Below are 25,868 nucleotides of genomic sequence, written 5' to 3'. Positions count from 1 at the left end.
TTGTTTTTGTTCTATTGTAGATTTCTGTGACTTTTAAGAACTGTGGTATAAAATGCTTTGTTCGATGACACTTCACAGGAACAGCCAAGGGGTTTCTAAGTCTTTCCTCCCTGACCCCTTCTCCAAATTGGCAAAGGCAGACAACTGAACAGTGGATGGATATCATTTATCAAGTAGTCAACATTAGTGTGTCCGTATGCTCAACAGACCCAACATGAGGCCCATCTTCAGAGCCTAGTTTGCATTACAACATCCTTGCCATCCCTCCCTCTTTGTAGCTACAGTCCCGAAAGCCCTGTTCACCGGTATCCTCCCTTCCGTCCAGGTATGAGTAGCCTTGAAGTAGGGGACTTTGCTTTCCATTATCTTCTAATTTTTCACTTCATGGAAATGATTTAACCAAGGGAACGGAGGCTGGGTAGATGGCTCTGTGGTTATGAATGCTTTCTGCTCTTCCAGGTGATCTGAGTTCAGTTCCCAGCATCCGAGTCAGGCAGCTTACAACTTCCTGCAGGAACTTCCTACAGCTCCAGGGAGTGTGATTCTTTTAGCCCTCCAAGGGCATCTGAACTCATGCCTACTCGAATACACACAAACACACTAAAAGTAAATCTTTCAACAGGGAGAATGGGCTCTTTAGATAGGATACTACTAAACGGTTTCTATTTGGCCGCAAATACTGATTCCTGATTAAAAACTGTTGTTCATCAAACTAGAGAGGAACAGGGCAGCTTCCTGTCTGTGTTGTACATGGAAACTAAATTCCCGACAATTTGTTGTTTATTTTGCTTTTTCTAAGACAGGGTCTTAGCAACCCAGGCAGGTCCTGAACTTTCTAGGCAGCCAAAGCTGCTCTTGAACTACTGATCTCCCTGCCTCCACCCACTAAGTGCTGGCATTACAAACCAGCACCTCCAAGGCAGCTGAAATTTGTATCCCTCATGCTGTTAGACTATCAGCTAATCTTGTGGACAGCCAGCATTCTTTGTGAATTAATAAATCCTCCTTTGAGAGTATTCTCATCTTCACAGAAGCATCCCACAGTACAGAACAGACCACTCCATTTTCACTTGGCAGTTTTATTCTTTATTGAGTAATGGGTCCTGTGCACACTAGTCACAGATTTTAAGGAGAAATGTAACAACAGCATTTGCTTGGATCTCTGTGTCATGAGTGCACTTTGAAGTTTCATATCAAAAACTTCATTTGTATTTACTGAAACTGAGAAGTCACAATGGGGCCTTTAAGGCAGACAAGCTTCAGGAAAACATTCTAAGGTTTGCATAATCATGTAAAATTAATTTTAGAAGAAATGTGGTGGATAAGAGCAGGCATATAGTGTGCGATAAAAAAAAAATCCTGGCATTTATGTTCCATTGCTTTGTAAGTCATATCTAAGTACTGAATAAACTTAACCTTCCTGACAAGCAGATTTCAGTTACATTTCTCTCATTGTATCTTGAAGGAAGAACCACTTATGGTTGCCGTGATGTTAGCTCTTAGAAATGACCACAGCAAAATTCCTGTTTGCCTTCTTGAGTCTTATCATCTTGCTCATCTTTGAGGATGATGCTGGATAACAGGGTACAGTGTCAGTGAGTCCCTGGGCATGTGACTATTCCGATAACCTACAACCTTGACACTGGTGTGGTCACTGGCCAATGCACCTCTCCCTGCCTCTAATCAGCCTGTACAAAACTGTGGGTGGAGTTCAGGTTTCAAATCCCTCATTCTACTTCCTATTCTGTAAATACTGGAGCCAGGACTCTATGAACTGTGTTTCAAAGAACCCCTTAGCAGCCAGCTCCCTATCTGTACACCTAATACTGAGATTAGAGGGTGGGGAGGCATATTCTTTCTCACGTTTTCTATTTCTTGTCAGCTACCCAAGTATTTGGCAGTTTGTTCCAATTGGTGTCAATTAGCTCTTTTCTAGACATGACTCAGAGATGAAGCCAGCAGTTGGTCAGCCCCAGGTCCTGCATCTGAGCAGTGACTTAGCCCCACGTTTCTGTTCCCTCAGTTCTTGTCTGCTTGTCTAACCTCTCACCTACATTAAGTCCTACCTATGTTCTCTTGTCAGACTACCTATGTCAGAGTCTACCTATGTCAGATCTTGTCCACTTCGATGATACAACATACTCTCAAAGTGGGAACAGTTAAGTCTGGCTCATGGTTTCGGAATTCGGCCCATGGCTGGCTGGCTCTGTTGTTTGGGGCCCGTGAGAGGTAGAAGGTTGTGGCAAGGAACGAAGAGGGAGCAAAGCTGCTCAGATCACAGAGGCCAGGGCATCCTCTTAGGAAACTCCTTTAATGATTTCACTTCCTCCTACTAGGCATCATTTCTACAAGCTCCACTCACTCCCACTAGTACCAGAGCCTAGAAACTCAGCCTTTGATATATGGGCTTTAGGGGACAATCAGGAACTCTGCTATAGCACTCTTTAAATACCCAGTGTTAAGTACTGTTTTCCTGACTGGACTCTAAATCCATGAGACACAGAGTGTTCAGGACTTCCAAAGGCCAAGTAAGCAATTTACATTTCTTAATCTATAATTTTTAGTTGAAAATAAAGACAATATATTCTGATCCATTTCCCCTCCCAAATCCTCCCACCTTCTCATTATTCTAACGCCATACCTTCTTTCTCTCTTTTAAGAAAACAAATAGACAAATAAAAAGACAAGGAAAAGACAAAAGAAAAAAATGAAACTAAGATGGAACATGAGAAATGCACACACACACACACACACACACACACACTCAATAATGTACACGCAAAAGACCAGTAAGGCTAAAAGAAACCTCAAACAAAGCAATAAGAGACAAAAATAAAACAACAACCGCCCCCCAAAAATCAACAATAAAAACCTCCAAAAGAATTCTTTTACTGTCATTTATTTTGTATTAAAATTTGTATAGGGTAATATTAACTCCCGTTGTATAAAGGTCAAATACTTGACAAGCACTCAGAAATGAGCATCTGCACTAAGATGGTAGCACAGGACAGCTTACTACCCCAGGTTTCTGCTGTTGTTCTCTAGAGACAATCCCTTCCCCTAGCCCCAAGCTCTGGTAGAGACACTGATGCTCTTCATCCGTCCTTCTGTCTTCTCTGCAAAGTCATATAAATGAAAGCATACATCACACACTTTTGACCTGTGCTTCAAATTCAAGATTTGTTTGTATTGTTGACTGAATTTTTAATTACTTCAACTTAATAACCATATATTGCAGTGTAATCCAGATTCTGCTCTGGGGAGTGCCTTGAAAGCCGTAATTGTGTATTGCCTATAATAAATTACCACAAATTTAGGGACTTAACATGATACCTATTTATAGCCTCTGTGGATCTGGAGCCCAGTCAGGGTGGGTTGTCACAGGCTGCAGCCACATATGGGGCAGGGCTCAGTCTCACTTGAAGCTCATGGAAACAGTAATGAGACGATGCATATGAGACACCCCATGCCAGACTGCTGCTGTCACAGCTGGACAAGCACCTCTGCAATGTGTGATCCTGGCCATCTCAAAATCGACTTGATCGTCATGGCTACTGCAGCCAGATGTAATGTATATGAAGAGGACCCAGGTGGCAGGGGCTCACTGCGAATATATGAGACTGACTCCTGCTTTCTAATGCAGAATGGCTGTGTTCATTCTAAAAAAAAAAAAACAACAAAAAAAACACTTTATCTTGAATTTTCCGTGCTTTGCACTAGGATGTGCTTAAGGGTGAAAGGACTAGTCAGTACCTGGCTGCTGTTATTTCTACAAGTAACCAGTATAAATACACCGTATGTTTAGGAACTGACATCTAATTAGAGTTTCTGTGGGAAGCTTCCCCCTGCCCCCCACCCCGGGGCAGGGTTTCTCTGTGTAGCCCTGGCTGTCCTGGAACTCACTTTGTAGACCAGGCTGGCCTCGAACCTCAGAAATCCACCTGCCTCTGCCTCCCAAGTGCTGGGATTAAAGGCGTGTGCCACCACCGCCCGGCTGTGGGCAGGTGCTTTATATGGGCAGGTGCCAGCCATGAGCATAAAGCCAGCTCCCTGGTCGGTGGAGCACACATTAGTGGTGACTGATGCCAAAGCCTTGATTATGGAAATGGTGTATTTCCACTTAGGGGGGACGTCTCACATGTATCGCTGTTTTGAGGTCTGGGTAGGACTGTGTCTTCTGCTTCCATATGGACATGAAAGCACCAATAAAAACGACTGCCAGGAAATGAAGGATGCGCTACACAGACTCTAAACACAAGCATCACAATCCCTGCCTCCTGAAACAAAAATAACTTCACTGGGAAAACACCATGATGGGAATTTCTGTGTGGTGGTATGCAGCCCCTCCCCAGCAGTGGGACGATTGGACCGTGGTGAAGAGTGGTCTCAGCCAAAATTCAGAGTGGTCTCAGCCAAAATTCAGAGTGGTCTCAGCCAAAATTCAGAGTGGTCTCAGCAAGCCAAAATTCAGAAGCCTTAGTAAGGTGAGGAAGGGTTTTGAAGGAAAGGTTTCAGCTGGGTGGCGGTGGCACACACCTTTGGGAGGCAGAGGTGGGCAGATCTGAATTCAAGGCTAGCCTGGTCTACAGAGTGAGTATGGCCAGGACAGCCGGGGCTAAATGGAAAAACCCTGTCTCTCTTTAAAAAAAAAAAAAAAAGGAAGGAGAAAACCGACCAACAAAAAAAAAAAAGGAAAGAAAAACAGAAAACATTCAGGCAGAACTAACCCCTAATAAAACAAAAACCAAAACCAAAAAAAAAAAAAAACAAAAAAACCCAAAAACCACTATTTCCTAGACCTTCTATGGAGTTTCTGAAAGAGTGGCACACATGTTAAAGACAAAACAAATCATCATCATCAACAACAACTCCATTACAACAACAACCCCGTTACCCGAAACACTGCTGACATGCACGGCACTGCACAGCACTGAGTACTTTATGTGGATTAGTGTGAAGCCATCCCAGGACGGAGGACCATAAGCACCACTGACATTCCCACTTCAGACTTCGAAACCCCGAGTTAGGAGGACTGTTTTACAAGGGACCCATGCTAGGACCAGAAAGTGGATCAGTGTTCTACTGCTGTGAAGCGACACCATGACCGTGGCAACTCTTACAAAGGACGGCATTTAACTGGGGCTTGCTTACAGTTTAAAGATTTAGACGGTTGTCATCATGACGGAAGCATGATAGCATGCAGTCAGACTTGGTGCTGGAGAAAGTAGCTTGAGGTTTTTCTACATTGGGATCCTCTGGCAACAGGAATACAATGAGACTGGGCCTGGCTTGAGCATCTGAAACCCCAAAGCCCATGCCTAGTGACATCCTTACTCCAACAAGGCCATACTGTCTTCGTCCCTGTCAAGTAGGGCCACTCTCTAATGATCAAGCATTCAAATCTATGAGTCTATGGGGTCCAATCCTCTTCAAACCAGCACAGCTGGCACTTGGGTCTTGAGGCTCTATAGTTGATCCTGAGGCATGGTGCAAGAGGCTCTTCCAGGCTCTGCCTTGGCTCACTTTACAGTGTGAAGGGAACAGAAAGGCGAGTGGGTTGAAATGGAAGAAGCCAGTGAGCTGTTAACTGATGTCAATGCTATCAACTCTTATGGAGCCGGCTATGACAGAAGCTACTTCTGACACAATGTACAACGTCTCCTAAATCTTTTGATGTTATGTGTATAGTTACCTAGTGAATATCTTTACTCTTACCCATAAACAACAATATTATCAGGTTTATGCCCAATTCTTGTCCAAGAGAGAGACTGATTTTATTTTTTCGAGACAGGGTTTCTCTGTGTAGCCCTGGCTGTCCTGGAACTCAACTCTGTAGACCAGGCTGACCTCGAACTCAGAAGTCTGCCTGCCTCTGCCTCCCAAGTGCTGAGATTAAAGGCATGTGCCACCACTGCCCGGTAAAACTGATTTTTAATATCTGACTTTGAAATTATACCCAGTGAGCTGTAAACCAGCAGATTAGTGTATATAAGTGGGGCCACTCATTCTTCTCCCTATGTATATAAGTGGGGCCACTCATTCTTCTCCCTATGGTACCTGGGGCGTATGTAATATACTTACTGGGGACATAGCATCATAGAATGGCCACTGATTTAGCCATTGATTTAACCCTGGAGAATGTGGCTCCATCTTTGTAGGGTATCTTGTCCAAGCTGGTGGCCATGTGGTAATGGCCCTCCCAGATCAAAGGGACGGCAACAAGGCAATCAGTATCTATATGCCCATATGGGACTCTGTCATTACCCTGTTGCAGAGAACAACAATCAATCAAGATGTATTTTACCACACAAGCTATGCCAGTAATGATTTCTTGGTTTCTGAGGGATCCCTTAACACACACCACACACACACCCTCACTCTTACTACACCCCCAACCCCTCCATTGATGTCCATGTGTATAACTAAAAGCCCCAGCCATTAGAAGTATTTCTCCTTACCCAGTCCCAGGAGCTAAGGGGAAAATATTGGCCAACAGTACAAAGTAAACTGGGGTCAGTGCTGCTCTGGCTCATTGTGTCCTCTGCCCCATCATTTCCCACATGTAGCATTTCTATCTTACTACGGACTCTTGTACTGCCAGCCCTGCCTATCCTTATGATCTGCCAGATTGATAAAACCCCAGCTCTATTCTGGGTGCACAGCCCTTGCCAGTCAGGGCTAAGATGCCCAACAAACTGTTTTCCATAAGACCTGCAATTTCCCTGTCTGTAGCATGATTTGACTGTAAAATGCTATGGTGGATTCTCCCAGTGAGGCATGCCCATAAACACCACACAGTGTCTTCCCTCTCCCATCTCTGTCAGCTCTAATACTACCAGGCGTTCAGGAAGTATGGGGCATGAAGAACCCCTTGCAGCCTGAGCTGCTGAACAGCCCTGGCCTGGGGCCTGCCCTGGGGTGTGGCATCCCAAATGATACTCCTTTGGAGAAAACTGATTTGCCCTTTAACAGTGGGTATCAATAACAGATAACTTCTTGGATAAAGATTTTGTGTCCACTGCCCCTACTCTGTGCTGAGATTTTTGCCTTGTTTAAAATTGTGTAGGTCTTGTGCAAGCTCTCCGTTTTTTTGAGTTCATGTGTTACCTGTCCTAATGTGTCTAGACGATTCTGTTTCCTTGGAGGCATCCATCACCAAAATAAAGAAATAAAATAAAAACCAACCATCTTTCCTTGTCCACTAGAGGCCACTATTTTCAAAGCTACCTAAAGGCTCTTAGAGGAGACAGTTTAGAAATCAGGTTTGCTCTTTGGTTCCGCCTGCGTGACTTTTCAGTTTCTCCTACTAGGCTGTTTATGAAACTAGAAATGTTATCCTTGCTTGATTGTTTTTTTTTTTTTTTTTCACCAGCCAAGTTAAATCCCTCCTTCCTCTTACATCTTTTGTGTGATCAGAAGATTCATTATTAAAGCAAAACTAAGTAAAAATATAGTACAAAGAAAGCCAGGCATGGCTGCATGTGCCCAGAAACGGAGCACTGGAGTGGGTGGGCTGGGTGGTGTTGGCGCACGCCTTTAATCCCAGCACTTGGGAGGCAGAGGCAGGCGGATTTCTGAGTTCCTGAGGGAGTTCCAGGACAGCCAGGGCTACACAGAGAAACCCTGTCTTGAGGAAGAGGAAGAGGAGGGGGGGAGGAGGAGGAGGAGGAGAGCGCTCTGTCGGCAAGACAGGTCAGAATGGTAAACTTCTAGCTTAGTGTGAGGCCTTTTCTTAAAGCAGTAAGGCAGAGTGACAGGAAAGATGCACACCTAAGGCTCTGGCCTCTAAATGCATGTGCACCTACACACTCACATGTGCACCTGGTGTGTACTCACCAGAATGCATTTACCAGATCAATCGTGTACGTGTTCTAGTTGATATTTAATCTGAAATCGAGGTTTTTCTACCCTGCCTTTGACCATTCAGTACCCAGATAAAAGACACACAACTTTTATATTTATAATAAGCCTATAACGCACTAGAGCTGGGAAGATATCTATCCTCTAAGCTATTATGACTACTTCCCTGCCAATAACCCCACAATATGACTTGTCACGCTCTGTCTGGGCTGCTCTTAACTCCAACTGGCCAGCAATGATTTTTAAGCTTTTTACTCCTTGGTGTCTTCTCTCTTTTCTCATGGTCTCTCCTTTCTCTCCAAGTCAGGAACCAAAAACCTCACCTATCCCCTGCCCAGCTATAGGCTGTCAGCATCTTTACTTAACCAAGTTTTAAATTAAGGAGCAAGGTCACATTGTACATGCGGATTATCTCATCCCTGTGGGTAGCCAGGCATTGGGGGCCAGTATTAGCAATACAGGACAAAAGACCAAATTTCAGCATGTATGTATGTATGTATGCATGTATATTTAAATGTATGTAATATATGTGTATCTATATGACACACCATGGTTTTATTAATCTCCTCTAATATATATATCACACTGACACAGTAGTTAAAATTGGGCTGCAACCTGAAGTTTGTAGTAGTTCACGATCATCTTCCAAGGCCAAGATGTAGGAAATAGATCTATCAATTAAATGGGAACATGAGACCTCCTACCCAGTCTCAGACACAGCACCAACACTGATTTACAAGAACAGCCAGAGGGAGGAACCACAGGTCTATTTGTCTATATTCACGCATTTCAAAGTTATGTGAAGTATCCCTTCTCTGGCAGTAATACTACCAGCCCACGACATAAATCAGTTTATCTGCTTCGATTTCAACTTTTAGGGATTAAGAACGATCTAAAATGGTTTGAAAATAATGTTCTTTGAGAAGGTTTGCTTGGAGTCCCAATTTCCTGTTTCTTCTCACTACGTATGTGTGACTTAACCTTTGCATTTAAAAAAAAAAAAAGGTAGATACAGATACTCATCTGGCCCCAGGAAAGAGATCTCCTCATCTCACTACTTTTTAACCACGACACTGGATCTTTCCTTTCTTAGGATTAAAAACTGATTGGCTGCTCCTGAGCCCTCTATCAAGCTGATGCTGCACATCTTGGGACTTGTCAGTTTTTTCAACTGATATCAAGCAGTCCAACTCCTATGAAAACCTCTCAATACTTTCCTACATAGATTCTCCTGAAAAGCCCTTACAGACATGCACCATACCACACCTTACGTACATCCACTTCACCAAGTAGTACATTCTAAGGGCTGCCCTTACAGACATGCACCACACCACACCTTACGTACATCCACTTCACCAAGTAGTGCATTCTAAGGGCTGCCCTTACAGACATGCACCACACCACACCTTACGTGCATCCACTTCACCAAGTAGTGCATTCTAAGGGCTGCCCTTACAGACATGCACCACACCACACCTTACGTACATCCACTTCACCAAGTAGTGCATTCTAAGGGCTGCCCTTACAGACATGCACCACACCACACCTTACGTACATCCACTTCACCAAGTAGTGCATTCTAAGGGCTGCCCTTACAGACATGCACCACACCACACCTTACGTACATCCACTTCACCAAGTAGTGCATTCTAAGGGCTGCCCTTACAGACATGCACCACACCACACCTTACGTACATCCACTTCACCAAGTAGTGCATTCTAAGGGCTGCCCTTACAGACATGCACCACACCACACCTTACATCCACTTCACCAAGTAGTGCATTCTAAGGGCTGCCCTTACAGACATGCACCATACCACACCTTACGTACATCCACTTCACCAAGTAGTGCATTCTAAGGGCTGCCCTTACAGACATGCACCATACCACACCTTACGTACATCCACTTCACCAAGTAGTGCATTCTAAGGGCTGCCCTTACAGACATGCACCATACCACACCTTACGTAAATCCACTTCACCAAGTAGTGCATTCTAAGGGCTGCCCTTACAGACATGCACCATACCACACCTTACGTACATCCACTTCACCAAGTAGTGCATTCTAAGGGCTGCCCTTACAGACATGCACCATACCACACCTTACGTACATCCACTTCACCAAGTAGTGCATTCTAAGGGCTGCCCTTACAGACATGCACCATACCACACCTTACGTACATCCACTTCACCAAGTAGTGCATTCTAAGGGCTGCCCTTACAGACATGCACCACACCACACCTTACGTAAATCCACTTCACCAAGTAGTGCATTCTAAGGGCTGCCCTTACAGACATGCACCATACCACACCTTACGTACATCCACTTCACCAAGTAGTGCATTCTAAGGGCTGCCCTTACAGACATGCACCATACCACACCTTACGTAAATCCACTTCACCAAGTAGTGCATTCTAAGGGCTACTTCTTGGCAATCTTCAGGGACCTTTTCATCCTTTCTGGCAGTGGTAGAACTGCATGGTATGGACATAATATGGCCTTTCAGCTAATCTTGGACAGACACTGGGTCATTCTATTCTTTTGCTACTAAAACTAACATAGCACTTACTCTAACCATTTTCTTACAGATAAACAATTATTTTCACTTACTATTTTGTTTGGTAGAAAATTAATGTAATCAATGTCTTTTATAGAAAAGGACATCAGCCCAGAGTTGTGAGACACACCTGTAGTCTCAGCACTCAGGACGCTGAGACAGGAGGATCATCAAGGTTAGCACTGGACACACAGATCCTGTTTTTAAAAATCAAAACAAAAGACACACAGGAATTCAGAATCACCACAAAGTGTCACAAGGGACGTTTATAAATGTTTATTTTTCATTAAAATTTCCCACAGAACTTGATTTTTTTTTAAACGTTAAATCACAACCCAGTTATCAACAGTGAGTAATCTCATGTTCCCCTATCATCTCTACCACTGGATGTAAGTCAATTCTACTAAGTTTTGCCAAGATGACATAACATCTAATTCAGTGGTTCTCAACCTGTGAGTCATGACCCTCTCCGGGATCAAATGACCTTTTCACAGGGGTCAAATATCAGATATGCAGATTACCAGATATTTAAAATTCATAACAGTACGAAAATCACAGTTACTAAGTAGCAATGAAAATAATTTTATGGTTGGGGGGTCATCACAACAAGAGGAAGTGTATTAAAGGGTCGCAGCATTAAGAAGGTTGAGAATCTGTGATCTAAAGAGTTGACAGGTAACATCTGCTATGACCTTGCAGCTCTTTCCTCCCCGTTGCACCTACAAGCCAGTCCCCTACCAACAAATATGCTGAAGGCCTGATCTTAAATGGAAACTTCCAAACCTATTAAAAACAAGTGCCACGTGTTTATAAGCTACTTTGAGTGTTTATAGCAGCTCAAAGAGAGTGAGACAATGCTTAAAACTCTTATATTGAAATGCTAACTACTGAGGACTAGAGAGATGGCTCAGTGGTTAAGAGCACTGACTGCTCTTCCTGAGGTCCTGAGTTCAACTCCCAGCAACCACATGGTGGCTCATAACCATCTGAAATAGGATCTAATGTCCTCCTCTGGTGTGTCTGAAGAGAGCAACAGTGTACTCATATAAATAAAATAAATAATGTTCTCTGTAGATGTCCTTTAAAAAAAAAAAGAAAGAAATACTAACTACCAATGCAAAAGTATAAAGGAGCCCTTTAGAGGTAATTATGTCATGAGGATGAGCCTTTATGAGTGAGATTAGTTCCTTCTGAGGTCCCGAAGAGCTTAGTCCACTTATCCTCAAAGGACACAACTAAGAGGTATTTGTCTACACCAAAAAACCAACACCCTTGCCAGACTAAAATAAAAAGCAAAAGCAAAAAACAAAAAACATGCTGATTCCTTGATCTGAAATGTCTTAGTCTCCAAAATAGTGAGACTAACATTTCTGCCACTTATAATGCACCCAATGTATATTATTTTATCACATAGCACCAGTCCAACTAGGGCACTAGTATGAGTCTTTTTCAATATGTACTCTGAGGACCCTTGAACTTCAAAACTATTACAACCCAAGTAAACATTAAGAAAAATGGAAGACGGGGATGTATGCTAACTTCCCTTTGTCTTCTGACTCCTCCACCTATGGAATTTTATGGAATGATTCTCTTAATTTTACCCTTTACTCTCTAAATGTCTTTTAGTTTTCTAGAAATTGAACTTTATCTTTCATCTAAATATTCAAATTTATAGTATTTAAAAATATATCCAATAACTGGGCCTAAACTCCCTCTGTCCCAGGCTGACTTTGGATTCGGGCCTTTGCCTTTGTAAGCACAGACAATAGGCTGGCTGGGTGGGATCTTGCACTGTGATTACCACTCCCTAAATCTCCTTAATATCTCCCTGACAAACTGGCTCATAGTACAGCTGCCTCTGTTCTTTTAGGTCTGTGAAGCCAGCAATCTCAGCATCAGGGAGTTGAGGCCAGACTGAGTTAGAAAAATATCTATTTATACAATAATTTCATTTCCTTCCCCAAATCTTTTAAATATAGGTATAACAAAGTGTATTTGGGTTGCTACAAGACTTTTTTTTTTTCAAGTTACTTTTATTTTTTACAATGCAGTCATTACCCCTCCTGTTCCACCCTCCCCATCTCCAAGAGGATGTCCTCACCCTCCCACCCCCACCCCACCCCTGCCAGACCTCCTCACTCCCTGGGGCGTAAAGCCTGTCTTGAGGGTTAAGCTCGTCTTCTCTCATTGATGCCAGCCCAGTCAGTCCTCTGCTGTATTTGTGTCAGGAGCCTCGGACCAGCTAGTGTATGCGGCCTGGTTGGTGGCTCAGTTCTGAGAGATCTGAGGGGTTCCGGGTTAGTTGAGTCTACTTGTTTTCCTATGGGACTGCCCTCCTCCTCAGCTTCTTCCAGCCTTTCCCTAATTCAACCACAGGGGTCCCCAACTTCAGTATCTGAGTCTGTCTCAGTCAGCTTCCTGTTGGGCCTCTCAGAGGCCAGCCAGGCAAGGCTCCTGTCTGTAAGCACACCATAGCATCCATAATAGTTCTTGGAGCCTCCCCTTGAGCGGGATCTCAAGTTGGGCTGGTCACTAAACCTCCTTTCCGTCACCAGTCTCTTCTCCGTTTCTGTCCCTGCAGTTCTTTTAGACAGGAACAGGTAAGTGTTTTTGACTGTGGTATGCCAACTCCATCCCTCCACTTGATGCTCGCTCTGTCTACTGGAGGTGGACTCTACAAGGTTCCTCTCCCCTCTGTTGAGCATTTCATCTAAGATCCCTCCTTTTGATTCCTGAAAGTCTCTCACCTCCCAAGTCTCTGGGTACATTCTATAGGGTCCCCCCACCTCCCACTCTACCCCAAGGTTGCATATTTCCATTTTTTTCTGGTGGCCCTCAGGGCTTCTCTCCTGTTCCTACACCCCCATACCTGATCCTGCCCCCCCCCCACCATGTCCATCCCTCCCTCTGCCCACTGTGATTGCTTTCTTCTCCCTCCCAAGTGAGACTGAGGCGTTCTCACTAAAGCTCTTCAGTTTGTTTACCTTCTTGAGTTCTGTGGATTGTGTCCTGGGTACTTTTTGGCTACTACTCACTTATTAGTGAGTACACACCATGCCTGTCCTTTTGTGTCTGAGTTATCTCACTCAGGACAATGTTTTCTATAACACTGACATCAGGGAGCTTTGGTAACCCTTTCTATCTTTCATTCACTCTGCTGCTGGCTCCTGCTGGTTCTCAACTATCCTAAGCACATCCCTGAATATGGGCTCTGCTGTTCACTACGACTTCTTCCTGACCACCCTTCCTTCACACGTTCCCACTTGTACAGCGTTCCCCTAAGTCTTTTTACCATCTCAGAACAGGTGGAAATTGCAAAAACTGAAGATTCAATTTTCTTTTACCTCAATATGATCAAGTCTGTGATTCCACATAGAAATAAATACAGTTCAGTATAAGGGGAAAAAACTCTATTAATAATAGATTGTTTTGTCTTATTGCTTAAAGCAGTAAAATAAATGAGACAAAGCTTGGAAAAAAAGGTGATATTTTTTTCTTACAGAATTCTTAGAGTAAAATTTATATGTAAAACAAATCTGGAGAAGTGCTTCAAAGAAACCGTGTCTGGAAAGAGAACTCTATGGAGACCATGGTCTAGCTAGGGGAGGAACAGGAGCCCTCAGCTCCTGATGGAAGAGCATGTGTGAAAATATGCGCCAACAAGAACTTACAACATGTGCCAGAACTTAAGAGGCAAAGCCAGCCACTCAAGACCAACAGTTAGCTTAGCTATGACTCTGTAGCACTGTGCGTAGTCATCACAAACAGCGATCTGCTGACATCACTGTTCATCATCTGCACAAGAATTGGAGGCAAAGAGTTTAAGACAAGGATATTTATAGAAAAACAAAACATATCTTTAACACTTTTGAAAAAGACCCACCATCTCCCATTGTAAGTCTCATCATACAAAATAAACAGCCTGAGATACAACACTTGGTCTTTGACAGAGCAGTTTCTGACTGATTCACTGAGCCACTGAGAAGTAAAAACATGAGTATTAATTGAAAAAGTCAACACTGACAGTTGCTTAACAGTGGGAAAATATACTTTTATTTACTTTGTTGAGTCAGAAGATTGTAAAAAAAAATTATTGCTAAAGTAGATACCAAGCAAAACAGAAAGGTACTTTAGAAGTCCAGTTACCTTGGAGTTTATTTAAACTAAAGAAAAGGTCATGTTTTCATGCAATACATACTCGGTTCTTTAAATAACAATTGCGACAAACAGCAGAAAGAATTAGAGAATGCTGCACTTGTGATCCATACAAAACATCAACATCTCGGGTTGTACATAATTAAAGAAACATCTCACTTTTCGAAATACTGTAATAGCCAATATATAGAGGCATGCCTTTATGTGGGCATAGGAATGCAATTTAGAAAAGAAAAACAAAACAAAACAAAACAAAAAAATCACACGGGAACTAGTCAATTTCTTTAAAATCACTGGGCAAGAAAAGCAGCATTGAACTTCCATACTGATGTTATGCAGCTTCTAGACAGTACCTTGACTTAAATCCAAGAGCAAAGTTAAGAGTCTCCTTCACTATTTTTGGTAAACAACTGCATGGTAAACTTAGATGACTTTCCCTCTGGATTTTACCTGGGCGTGGCCTTTTTAATACTTATTTAAAAGAGGGCAGGTTTGGCACTTTTATACTGATGTCACCAATGTTAATATTTCTTGGGATCTCAGGAAGATTCATATTCTTTACAGCTGAGACAGCACGGGCTGGAGCTCCTGCTAAGCCAGCCTGTATACGGAAGCAAATAAAAGAAAAAGAAAATGTACAACTCAGGTGTAGCTCATTACAAACAAACTTAGCAATGGAAGACGATGATAAAGGTTTTCACATAACAAGCTTAGAACAGATGGTAGTCTGAATCGGTATGAGATGGTTACTTTGAAATACTAATCTATAAAGAAAAAACAGTTGACACATTAGAATATACAGTGAATACATGCAATAACGATGTAAAGAAAGATTTAAGTACGAGTTATGTGTGCTAGCCAGATACCACACACAATGTTCACATAAAACCTAAATTTTTAGCTACAATTTTAATAGTGATGAGTTTTGAAGAATGATTATTATTAGTTTCCTTATTAAAATGCCCTAATCAAGCATGACAGATTTATTTTTTATTTTAAAATGGAAATTATCATCAATATATGTTTATAAAATAATAGTAATAGTAATTATTTAGTTTCTTCATTCTGGGTTCCCCTTACATTTCAAAACAATGAAATTGGTTTTAATACTATGAAGGCTCTTCCAAACTTTTCTAAGAAAGGTCTAATACACTAAATTAAAAAAAAAAAGAAATCATACCCTTAGGGAAGCCTGAGTCTAAAAAGAACAAATTTTTCCAAAGCTGAAACTGCATGGAGACTCTTTTGAGCAACTCATTAGTGGGAATCTAATGATTAAACATGCTTTGTCATCTGAAGTAAACTCAATAACACAAGTCAAGTTTCAACCACACAAACTTGGAGAAAGAATAGTATATGTAAAGAAATGAATTTTAAATTTATAGTTATCACCATTGGTACATAACACTTGGCTTCCTCTAATAGGAACATTTGTAATTTGTCAAATAATTTGACAAAAATTAAGCTTTAAATGAACATATGTAACTTTTGAATTTTATTAATAGGCTTCAGTGTCAAGATTTAACATACGCCAGTAAGATTTCATTGTTTTTTTAAAAATTCAGACTATATAAAAAGCAAAAGTCAACAAATACATCTGAGTTCAATGGCACTGTTTTACACAAAACAAATAATAAAAAAGAACCCTTCCCCTCTGATCAATTATATATATATGAAAAGGAAATATCCATACAATTAGAAGCAATAGTTTTAAAGTCCCTTTTCATAATTTAAGTTTTTGTCTTCTGTAATCCTACCTCTCTTAATTAAAATAATAATAATAATAAAGCTGTTGTTACCTGAGAAAAATCTTGACTGATACAAAATAGGCCAGTGTAAACTATTTGCTGAATAAAGGATACAAACATTGTTAAGCAATAAAATAAAAGCCATGGATTATCAATTTAGGATTGGAAATAGAAAGATTAGTAAAATTGTATAATAATAGATATGGTCTACACAGGCAACGATATGGGTGACGATGGATGAAAGTTCCACACCCAAGTCCAGATAGGGTGGGATAATTCAATTTCTGTAATTTAATGAAGGTTGTTTTGATGCAAGATTGAAACTTTGACTGACTTCTTCATTTGTACCTACCTGAAACAATGAAGTTTGTGATATACCACTTCCTTCCCACCCACTCCCAAAGATGTTAAAAATACAACTAAATATCACATCTTCAGAATAATATAACTGAATATATATCATATTCAAAAGGATCTTTAACTTGATAATTTCAAGTAAAAGTCCTAGCTATCTTTTTTTTTTTTTGGTTTGGCCTTGAACTCAGAAATCCGCCTGCCTCTGCCTCCCGAGTGCTGGGATTAAAGGCATGCGCCACCACACCCGGCAAAATTTAGAATGACTCTGGATCAAATAATCCAGTTCAAATATGGTTACCACCCTGTAAGTTTCCTTAACCCAAGAACATGTCTGCCAGGGAACAGAAATTACTTCAAAGTTGTAGGCATCTGAAACTACCATCATTTTTCTAGGTAAATGACTTGGGAAATTTTCAAATGGCCAGACCAATTTGCTACTATTTTAGTGTGAAATTTCCATAAAGGGATTACATATGAAAAATTGACAATGGAAAATTGAATGTAAATATTTTAAAGGTTTAATTATTAAAACATTTTATTATTGTGAAAGAATGTGTCTTATTTTGCTGATTTTTTATAATTTACCTTTGTATACAGGAGCCCTATTTTTCACTATGGTGAAGCCTTGTTTTCTATAATACCATGTGCATAGCTAAGCTCAGGCAAAGGAAAAGAAAAACATCCTGTTACATTTCATTAAACTGTTTCTGTGACCAAAGATGGCTTCTTAGCTACGAATTAAAATATACAAAGTCACCATAGAAACTGATGTCAATGGCATTTATATGCCACACAGTGCTAGGCAAACCCAGGAGTTTCTAAGTGCAACAACCTAGACCTCTTCTAAACATATGCAGCAAGCCGTAGACATGCAGAGGATGGGAACTATTTAGAACACGCAGATGAATTAGCAGAATCAAATTATTTCTCAAGCATGTTCAATGCTTTTGTGTACTAGGTATACTAGGAAAGTAAATAGTAATAAATAATGAAATATTTATTTTAGTTACCCTAATATTCAAAGAGATCAGATTCTGCAAAATATAAATAAAAAAAATAGGCCTACTAATGACTTCATAAAACTTTCGTGGATTATAGATGTCTGAAGATTATTATAACTTCAACAAAAAGACTGTGTTACTCACATAACACCAAGACAGAAAATAAATCTCATTTTCAGACGTCCTTGACTGCAAGTCTGAAACAGTTTTACTAAAACATGGAATATGGAAAAGGTAATTTCCCATTAGGAAATTAGTTTTCTGACACAGGTTGACAGTAATTTCCATCATGGCTCAGCTTTTTTTGAAGATGTACTCAAAGCAAATTGGTAAGCTTTACTAAGGACTTCTCCAACAGCAACATTTACAGAAATTAAGTTCATCTAACTTTTTAGTAGTACATATAATTTTAAAATGTAAAAAATAAGCTATTCTTGACAGTACAGCATTGCTGGTAAAGATTTAAGATTGCATAGTGGACACAAAGCAAAAATAAGAAGAATGAAGTTCTACTGGAGAAATAACTTGTTTCCATCTGTCACACTAGCGCACTACCACGGCAGCTAAGCAGCGGCCACTCCACTAACGAAAACAAATCTATGAATCCAAAGCAGCTAAGAGTATGAACTGGATGAAAGAATGAAGTACCACAGAGAAAAGAATGGCCATGTTTTCTCTCCCATGAGGTTAAATAAATTAACAGAATTAAGAGAAAGAAAACAAAATGAAGTCTGCAGGTATACCAAAATGAGGCCAAACAGATAGAAGACTGATACAGACAGACTCTTGGGAATCTTAAGCACCTCAGTCACAAAGATAGTAATGGATGGATATGATTTGGTTTTGGTTTTGGTTTTAAATTGCCAGACCCAAAAATAAACAAAATATGTGCAAGCAAAACTGAAAAAGCAGCATTGCTAAAATATATTTGAAAGAACCTGAAAATTTCCCTTTCCTCATGCAGTAATCAATTTTCTTGAAGGGAAACAGAAATTAATAGCTTATGTACTTATTTCATAATGTATAAAATACCATCCTACCACCTTGAAGTATTTTCTTCAAGCTTGAAATATAGCATTGTAAGATGGTAGTTGGAATAATCTATACAAACTGAAGTCTTTCTTTAACCTTTCCTCTAGAAACTGCTATATGAACATTCGTAATTTTGACCTAACAGCCAAATCAAAAAGACTAACATTAATACACACAGTATTAAATGGTTTCAGAGTCAAAATCATTAACAAAATAATGATATTATTAATTAATTAAATTTAATTAACATTAGTTTTTTTTTGTTTTGTTTTTAGTGAAACAGAAAACTCTAAATCTTTTAATTTTTGAATGTGAGGCAGATTAACTTTTAATTTAGGAATTTATATAGCCTTGTTCTTGCAGGGCACAGTGGCACACACATGTAATCCCAGAACTCAATTACAACCCAGCCTGAACTATATTGCCAAACTAGGTCTCAAAAAAACAAAACAAAAAACAAGCAAGACAAAACAGGCTTGTTTCTTGCTTCAAAGGCAGTACTTAAATCACTTTTACAAACACATTAGACATTCTGATGACAATCTAGTGAGCCAGACCTGTAGTACTTTATAAACAATTTTAGCAAACTTTCAAAAGCTTTTAAACCATAAAAAAAATTTATATATCACCTTCAATTTCAATTTTAATTTTCCTCTCTCCCTCCCTCTCTCTGTCTCTGTCTCTCTCTCACATTCTGTTTCTTTAAGTAGCACTGGCTGGCTGGTAGTTCTCTATGAAAAGCAAACTGGCTTTGAACTCTGCTTGCTTCTTCTGCATAAGCACTGGGAATAAAGGTGTGTGCCACCACGCCTGGCCCCACAGTTTCAATATGTGACAGAGAATCTGCCTGAGTGAAATAAATACAGCAGACTAATAACATTCATGAGTTGATTATAGGTAGTTCTGAGCATAGCAAGTGACCTCAGGGGTCCTCATAGTGATTCTGTAAAAACACTACATGAATGTTCCTATCAAGTTAAGAGAAAAGAATCAACTCATGTGCTAACCAACCTTCACAGGTTTCTATCTTCTGCTCTTTTGAAACAGAGATTTCATTTCTTTAAACTCAATTACTAGTTTTAGGGAGGAAAGTTAAAAGACCTAAGTGGTTACTGTCTCTTGCTAGAAAACACTTTACAACAAGTAATTACTGGAACATAGAAACTGCTGGTGATCTCAGTCAGTGAAGGGAGGAGGCCGTTAGATAGAGGGACCAAAAGCTGCATCTGAACTACTACTAATAACCTGTAATCTCGGGTTATTGTTAACCTGGCTCTGGGTGGGATCTCAAGCCCAGCCAGACTAGTAATGTTGTGGCTAAAGAACAGTGCCAGACTTGCAAGAAGATTTTTCTAGTCAGTCAGGACTGGTAACAACTGCTAGCCTAAAGAGCACTTTATCTCCCACAGAGGAAATTATTTTGATTTGTCTCCATTCAGTAAACTATTTTGATTTGGAAATTCTCAATAGGAAGTTTATAACCATCTTAATTATTTTTTCCAAAAAGGATTTTATTTAAAAAACAAGCAAACAAACAAAGTGCTCATCATCATCACACCATAAAGTTTTATGAACAGCAATCCACTGCTAATCTATGAAACAATCAGTGGTGTGTGTGCTTGTGTGTGTGTTTTAAGGTAAGTGGGTGATTGGGGGCATTGTGGGTGTGTGGATGTGTGTAGCATAAACAAGAAAAATTAGTTTGGTAAACCTACAAGTTAATTTGAAAATTTTCCAATACTTTCCAATAGGCTTTATAAACACAATGTGTTTACATGTTTGGAATTTTGATATATATATAATTTTAGTTTTAGATCCCATTCATCTTTTAAAAGTAAGTCTTTTTGTTAGCCACTGTTACTATGTACCTGTAGGTCAAAACTGTAAAAACAATTCTGTTAAGATTTTGGAACTGAAAACCATTTTACAAGGAAAGAGATTTTAATTATTTAACAGTCATTATTCTACACCTTCACTGTTTCCCACTTTATATGGAAAACTCAAAAGGTTCAGCTTTTGGTTTTCAAATTCACAGCTTCCAAGATCAAGCAGGTAATTTTATGTTGGAACCTTAATGTAACAATTTTTTTTTAAAAAAATACAGGCATATCTCTATATAAATTGCCAGAATTAAAATGAGATTGATTCTGCAAAGGGGATGCTCACAATTAACTTTCTGCATATAAAGTAAATTGTCATTTCTACAAATGTCATTTTTTAATTAAATGACCATATTTTTATAAAAAATAAAACAAATAATTAAAAATTTCCTCTTACAATGCAGGCAGACAAAACAGAACAAACATGACGCCAATGATATACTAGGTAAAATACACTACGTCCAATAAAAGATGGAGAAACTACAAGGAGAAACTAGAATGGAAAATAGGCTACAGGGACTATATGGGTTTTTTAACACAAAGAATTTTTGAGTCTGGCCTAAAAAGTAATTGCCTTCGACATCATTTTGCTTTCCCTTTGTTAAGTACGTTTTCTCAAAGTCAGCAATACCTTGTCTACCTGTCCTGTCTGGGAGACTGAAAGATAAAGGTCTGCAAGAGAGAAGAATGGAAAGAGCTAGAAAGATCAGGATGTTCAGGGAAAAGGAGGACTGACTTAAAAAGTAGTAACTAGATTCAGATCCATTATCCCCCTTAAGAGTAACATGAAATACATAATCCCAACAAGTCTCCACCCCACCCCCACCACCCCCAGAATTCCTTTTATTCCCTGCCAGATTACTGGGTGACTCTCAAGCTTCCCGAAACCCCACCAACCTCCCAGCTTAACCCCCCCTTTCCCCAAATCCCAAAGAGACAATAAACCACTTTTTTTCTATCAAATCACAACAGATGAAAATACACTGTGCATGTCTTTGCCTCTCTCCTCCTTCAGGATGGGACAGACCTGTCTTTCTACCTGTCTAGACACTAGGAATTAAACTGGTCATTTTCTTCCATCACTGGAAACTCACTGCCTCAAAGTCACCATATTTAATTATTAAAATAGTCACCATATTTAATTATTAAAATAGGTAACCTGGATAAATTTATACTTTAAAAGCCATAAATTAATTAAATTCAGGGTGATTTTTCAATCCTAAAGTAGTCCATAAGAATTTTAAAAATATAATCAGTTCTTTTTACCAATCAGAATTTTAGTTATGTCTTCCTTATTATTTTTCTTTATGATAATTTAACTGGAATTTACTAAGAAATTAATACTTTACTCTCAAATACATTTGGATCAGTCTGTGGAGCCACCTGGCTGGTTAGATCTACATACCTGAAGTCAACTAAAAAAATTAAAGACTTGAATTCTTGGAGACTTGAATATGAAAATATGAAGACTTGAATTTTAGTGTATGGTCTTCCAAACATTGAAAATATAGTTAAGTCAATGACAACGAAGTCAATATAATATTAACACTATTTCGAGAAATAGAATGTAATTTGGTGGTTTAATCCTTATCTGATTAAATGATACCTTCTCAAAAAGTACATGCACATAGAAAAATACTAATCTGACAGAAAATAACAGCTGATTATATATATATTAAAACATGGCCTGTGGATGACCATTAGAAGCATTCATCAATTTCTAAACTATAAACAAGAGTATACCTGTGAAAGAATATTTTTGCATAATAATTTTACAACTATAGCATTCCTAACAAAAATGTAAATTCAGCATCTTGCTACTCTACGTAGGTAAGAAAAACTGTCTTATTAATATAGTCTACTGGAAAATCAAAACCAAAGGCCCAAAATCGACTTCTTACTCATTACTTTTACAAATACAATTCAAAACATTATGTAGACAAAAGGAAAGAGAAGAGAGAAAAGAAAAAGAAAGAAAAGAAAGGAAGAAAGGAAAGAAGAGGAGGAAAGGAGGGGCCATCACTAATAAGTAATGAGTCCCTAAAATGTGAAAAACCAGTCATGTGACTAGTATGTGTTTACAGATTACAGAGTTCACAAACAAACCTTATATTTTAGACCAACCACTGAGGCATTATGTTACTGTGGTCTTGGCATTTAAATACTGTATTTATGTAGTTTTGTGAAGCAATGCTGAAAAATTTGCATACATTTCAAGTCAACATTTTAAAAATTTAAGTGATAAATTCAAGTTGTTAATAGTTTTTCTTTTACTGTACTGAATAATGTTACAAATAAATATGCTGAATAACACTGATCTTTTCGCTGATCTAGCACAAACCTTTCTCTAGTAATATGCTGCAGATTTTCTGCTTTCAAAAGTCAGTAATGTAAAAACAGGTGGTAGAACATATATGATACACAGTTACTTTATGAGTCCTGTCTTTAAGCTCTTCACCCCCATCACAAGCATCTCCTTTGGAAACTAATAGGGATGGCAAAGAGAGATAAAGAGAAATGGAAGATACCTTTATTTTATAACACAGGAAAGTGTTTTTATAAGGAGCTTCAACTTTTTCTGGCTCATATCCTGCATTTTCTTCAGTTAAAATGATCATAAAAGTTTATCAAACTGAACTTTAAATATGAACAAGATATTTTCAGAACTCACCTGTTGTAAATTAATTTAGTGCAGTCATCCTACTCCTTTCATTGACTTTTACTGACTTATATTGACTTGAAACTGACCAAGTGTCTGAACTTCCACTAATAACCATGTGAATGTGTTTGTTGTTGTTTTGTTTTATTTCTAATCTGAGTTATAAAATTTAAGAATACCCTTAAGGGATGGGTATGGTAGTATATGTTTTGAAATCCTATTACCCAAGAGACAGAGACAGGTGGACCTCTGTGAATGCAGGCTAGCCAGGACAATACAGTAAGACTCTGTCTCAAATAATAAAAGAGTCTTCAAATAAATATAATACTGAATAAGGTATCAAGACTGCTCATCTTTCTAAACCTGTGCCCTAAGCAGCAGTCACCAAGATAAGTTGCGCTTAAATAGTCCAGATGCAGCACCTGCGGCTGATCTGAAGCCTAGCTCTGGGAGAAGTGACTGACATTCTAAAGTGAAGTGCAAGCAGCCTTACTCAACCTACTCTGAGGCTGAATCTCACAGCACAGAATTGGCCACACACACAATTCCATTATAGAAAACAATAAAATGTCTGTGTTAATGTACAAACTATGGAATGTAACAACCTTGTCGTTGACCTTCGGGAAGGATCTAAAAAAGATTAAGGCACCGAATCTCTTTGTCTCAATATGCAGTTTGACAAAACACCTATTACAAAACATGAATTCCTCAGAATTCCTGTTTCCTCTCCTTTCCCCCTCCAGAAACAGTTTAAAACCATAGTTTTAGGCAGCTACGACTGTGGTTAACGAAATACATAAAGCTACTTGGAGATTAACAGTCTTGGGACATTCTGACATACTAAAATGTGCATACTGGTTTTCTGAAACTCAACGGGCACTCCAGCTGCTAAGGAACAATACTGAAGGACAAGCAGTGAGAGCCACAAAGTCATACACAGAGATAGCTCAAGGTCATGCTCAGAACCCTCGCTGACTAGAGCACTTTCCAGTCTCACCTCAGATTTCTCCAGTTTATTTTGTGCATCAATTTGTGTGACAATCTCATTCATGTTGGTCTCCAATACCATTCCCCCCATCACCATTTCTGCAAGAATATTATGAACCTAAAAGAAAAATTAATATAAACAGACAAGTCACTACAAAGATTCTTTGTTTCAGTAATTTTTGTTTTAAAAACTAGTGAACTAATTTGTAATAAAGGCTCAAAGTCCACTTTCATCAGTACTATGACCTTCAGACAATTACACGGCCTCCTTAAGTCTTAGGTTTAATGAGTTGAAAACAGAGATATTTATTCTCCACAAGATTACTGAAAGGATTGACTAGAATAATCGATAAAAGTGACTACAATAAGTGATAAATATTTATTCCAGAATTATCTCTCATATGTACTATCACTTCCTGATTCACCTGCAGTCAATTTTGGTCCATAAGTATTAAGTGGAAAACCCACAGAAATAAACAATTCATAATTGATGAAAACAATTCACAAAATAAACATATGATTGAATGAATGTTTCACTCCATTCTGTCCAGGGTGTAAATCAACTTATTCTCAAAAATAACAACAGGGGATAGAGACATGGGCAGAGATTAAGAGCACTGGCTGCTCTTTTGGAGGACCCAGGGTCAATCCCCAGCACCCCAAATGTCACCTCACAACTGTCTGCAACTTCAGTTCTTGGGAGATTCAGTCAGATACCCTCTTCTGGCTTCTGCAGACACCACATATGCATATAGTACACATACATACATGCAGACAAAACACTAGACACACACACACACACACACACAACCTGGTTAAACCTTGAAATTTTCTTCTCGGCTTTTAATAGCTATTAACTCTGACCAACTCTTTCTTTAGTTTCCCTTGGTTGGAATTTCATTTTGACTATTTCCACAAGCTCTTAATTCACTTGCTTTACATCTCAATGCCTCAGACCGAATGTCTAGGCTGCAGGAAAAAGAAGTCTTCCCCAAAACACATACAAACAAAACAGCGTTGCCTAGGGAAAGTTGCTTAAAATAGTAAACTGCTTCAGCATAAGGTCCAAAATCTAAGGCAGTAACAGCTCATCTTCAAAATCAATCCTCTTGATCAAAACCAAACCCTCTTTACAGAACAGCCTGTATTTTATTTTTGCCACTGGTTCTCTGCTTTTCTAGCCTCCTTTTCTGTTCATACGACTTTTATTCATTTTTATTAACCCAGTTTAAATATGATTTCCTCCACTCACAAACCCCTAGGCAGAGGCAACAATGTTTCTACCAATACTATGCCCATATCATTTCCTCTCCTAGATATGAACTCTCCTAGGGCATACACAGTCTTAATCTTTTCCTGCAAGCACAGTGGCCTGATTCATGGTAAAAATAACTAACCAGAATAAAAATTGTTGCTCATTAAATGCCATTTTACTCTGACAAGTGCAAATTAATGTTTTTTTTTCCTTAAAAAAAAAGTAAAATAGTTGACAATATAGAAAACAAAACAGTACCTTGTCTACATGGAATATTAAATCCAGTTCACAAACATTTTCAAAACATTTGTCTAATGTTTCCACAAATACCTATGAAAAAGGAAAAGAAAAAGACATTTTTGAAAAGTAGGTAAAT

The 25,868-nt window shown here is 39.2% G+C and overlaps 1 protein-coding gene across 2 annotated transcripts in view; it reads right to left on the bottom strand.

Moving 5' to 3' along the window:
• Positions 1-14,555: 14,555 nt before the first annotated feature.
• The window catches only part of Ap3s1 (adaptor related protein complex 3 subunit sigma 1), a 39,528-nt gene continuing 28,215 nt past the window's right edge, over positions 14,556-25,868 (bottom strand). The window contains exons 4-7 of one of the 2 annotated variants that reach the window (XM_029471813.2): positions 25,751-25,822; positions 24,248-24,355; positions 21,223-21,263; positions 14,556-15,174 (exon numbers count right to left, since the gene is read on the bottom strand). In XM_029471813.2, the coding sequence (XP_029327673.1) occupies positions 21,228-21,263; positions 24,248-24,355; positions 25,751-25,822 (216 nt within the window). In that variant the 3' untranslated portion in view covers positions 14,556-15,174; positions 21,223-21,227. The remainder of the gene's footprint in view (positions 15,175-21,222; positions 21,264-24,247; positions 24,356-25,750; positions 25,823-25,868) is intronic. The other variant, XM_021150378.3, reaches the window with a different exon arrangement.

This window comes from Mus caroli, unplaced genomic scaffold (genome assembly GCF_978045245.1).
Source record: "Mus caroli unplaced genomic scaffold, Mus_caroli_1 scaffold_19, whole genome shotgun sequence".
In the NCBI taxonomy this organism is placed as follows: domain Eukaryota; kingdom Metazoa; phylum Chordata; class Mammalia; order Rodentia; family Muridae; genus Mus; species Mus caroli.
This window is presented reverse-complemented; position numbering and strand designations above follow the sequence as displayed.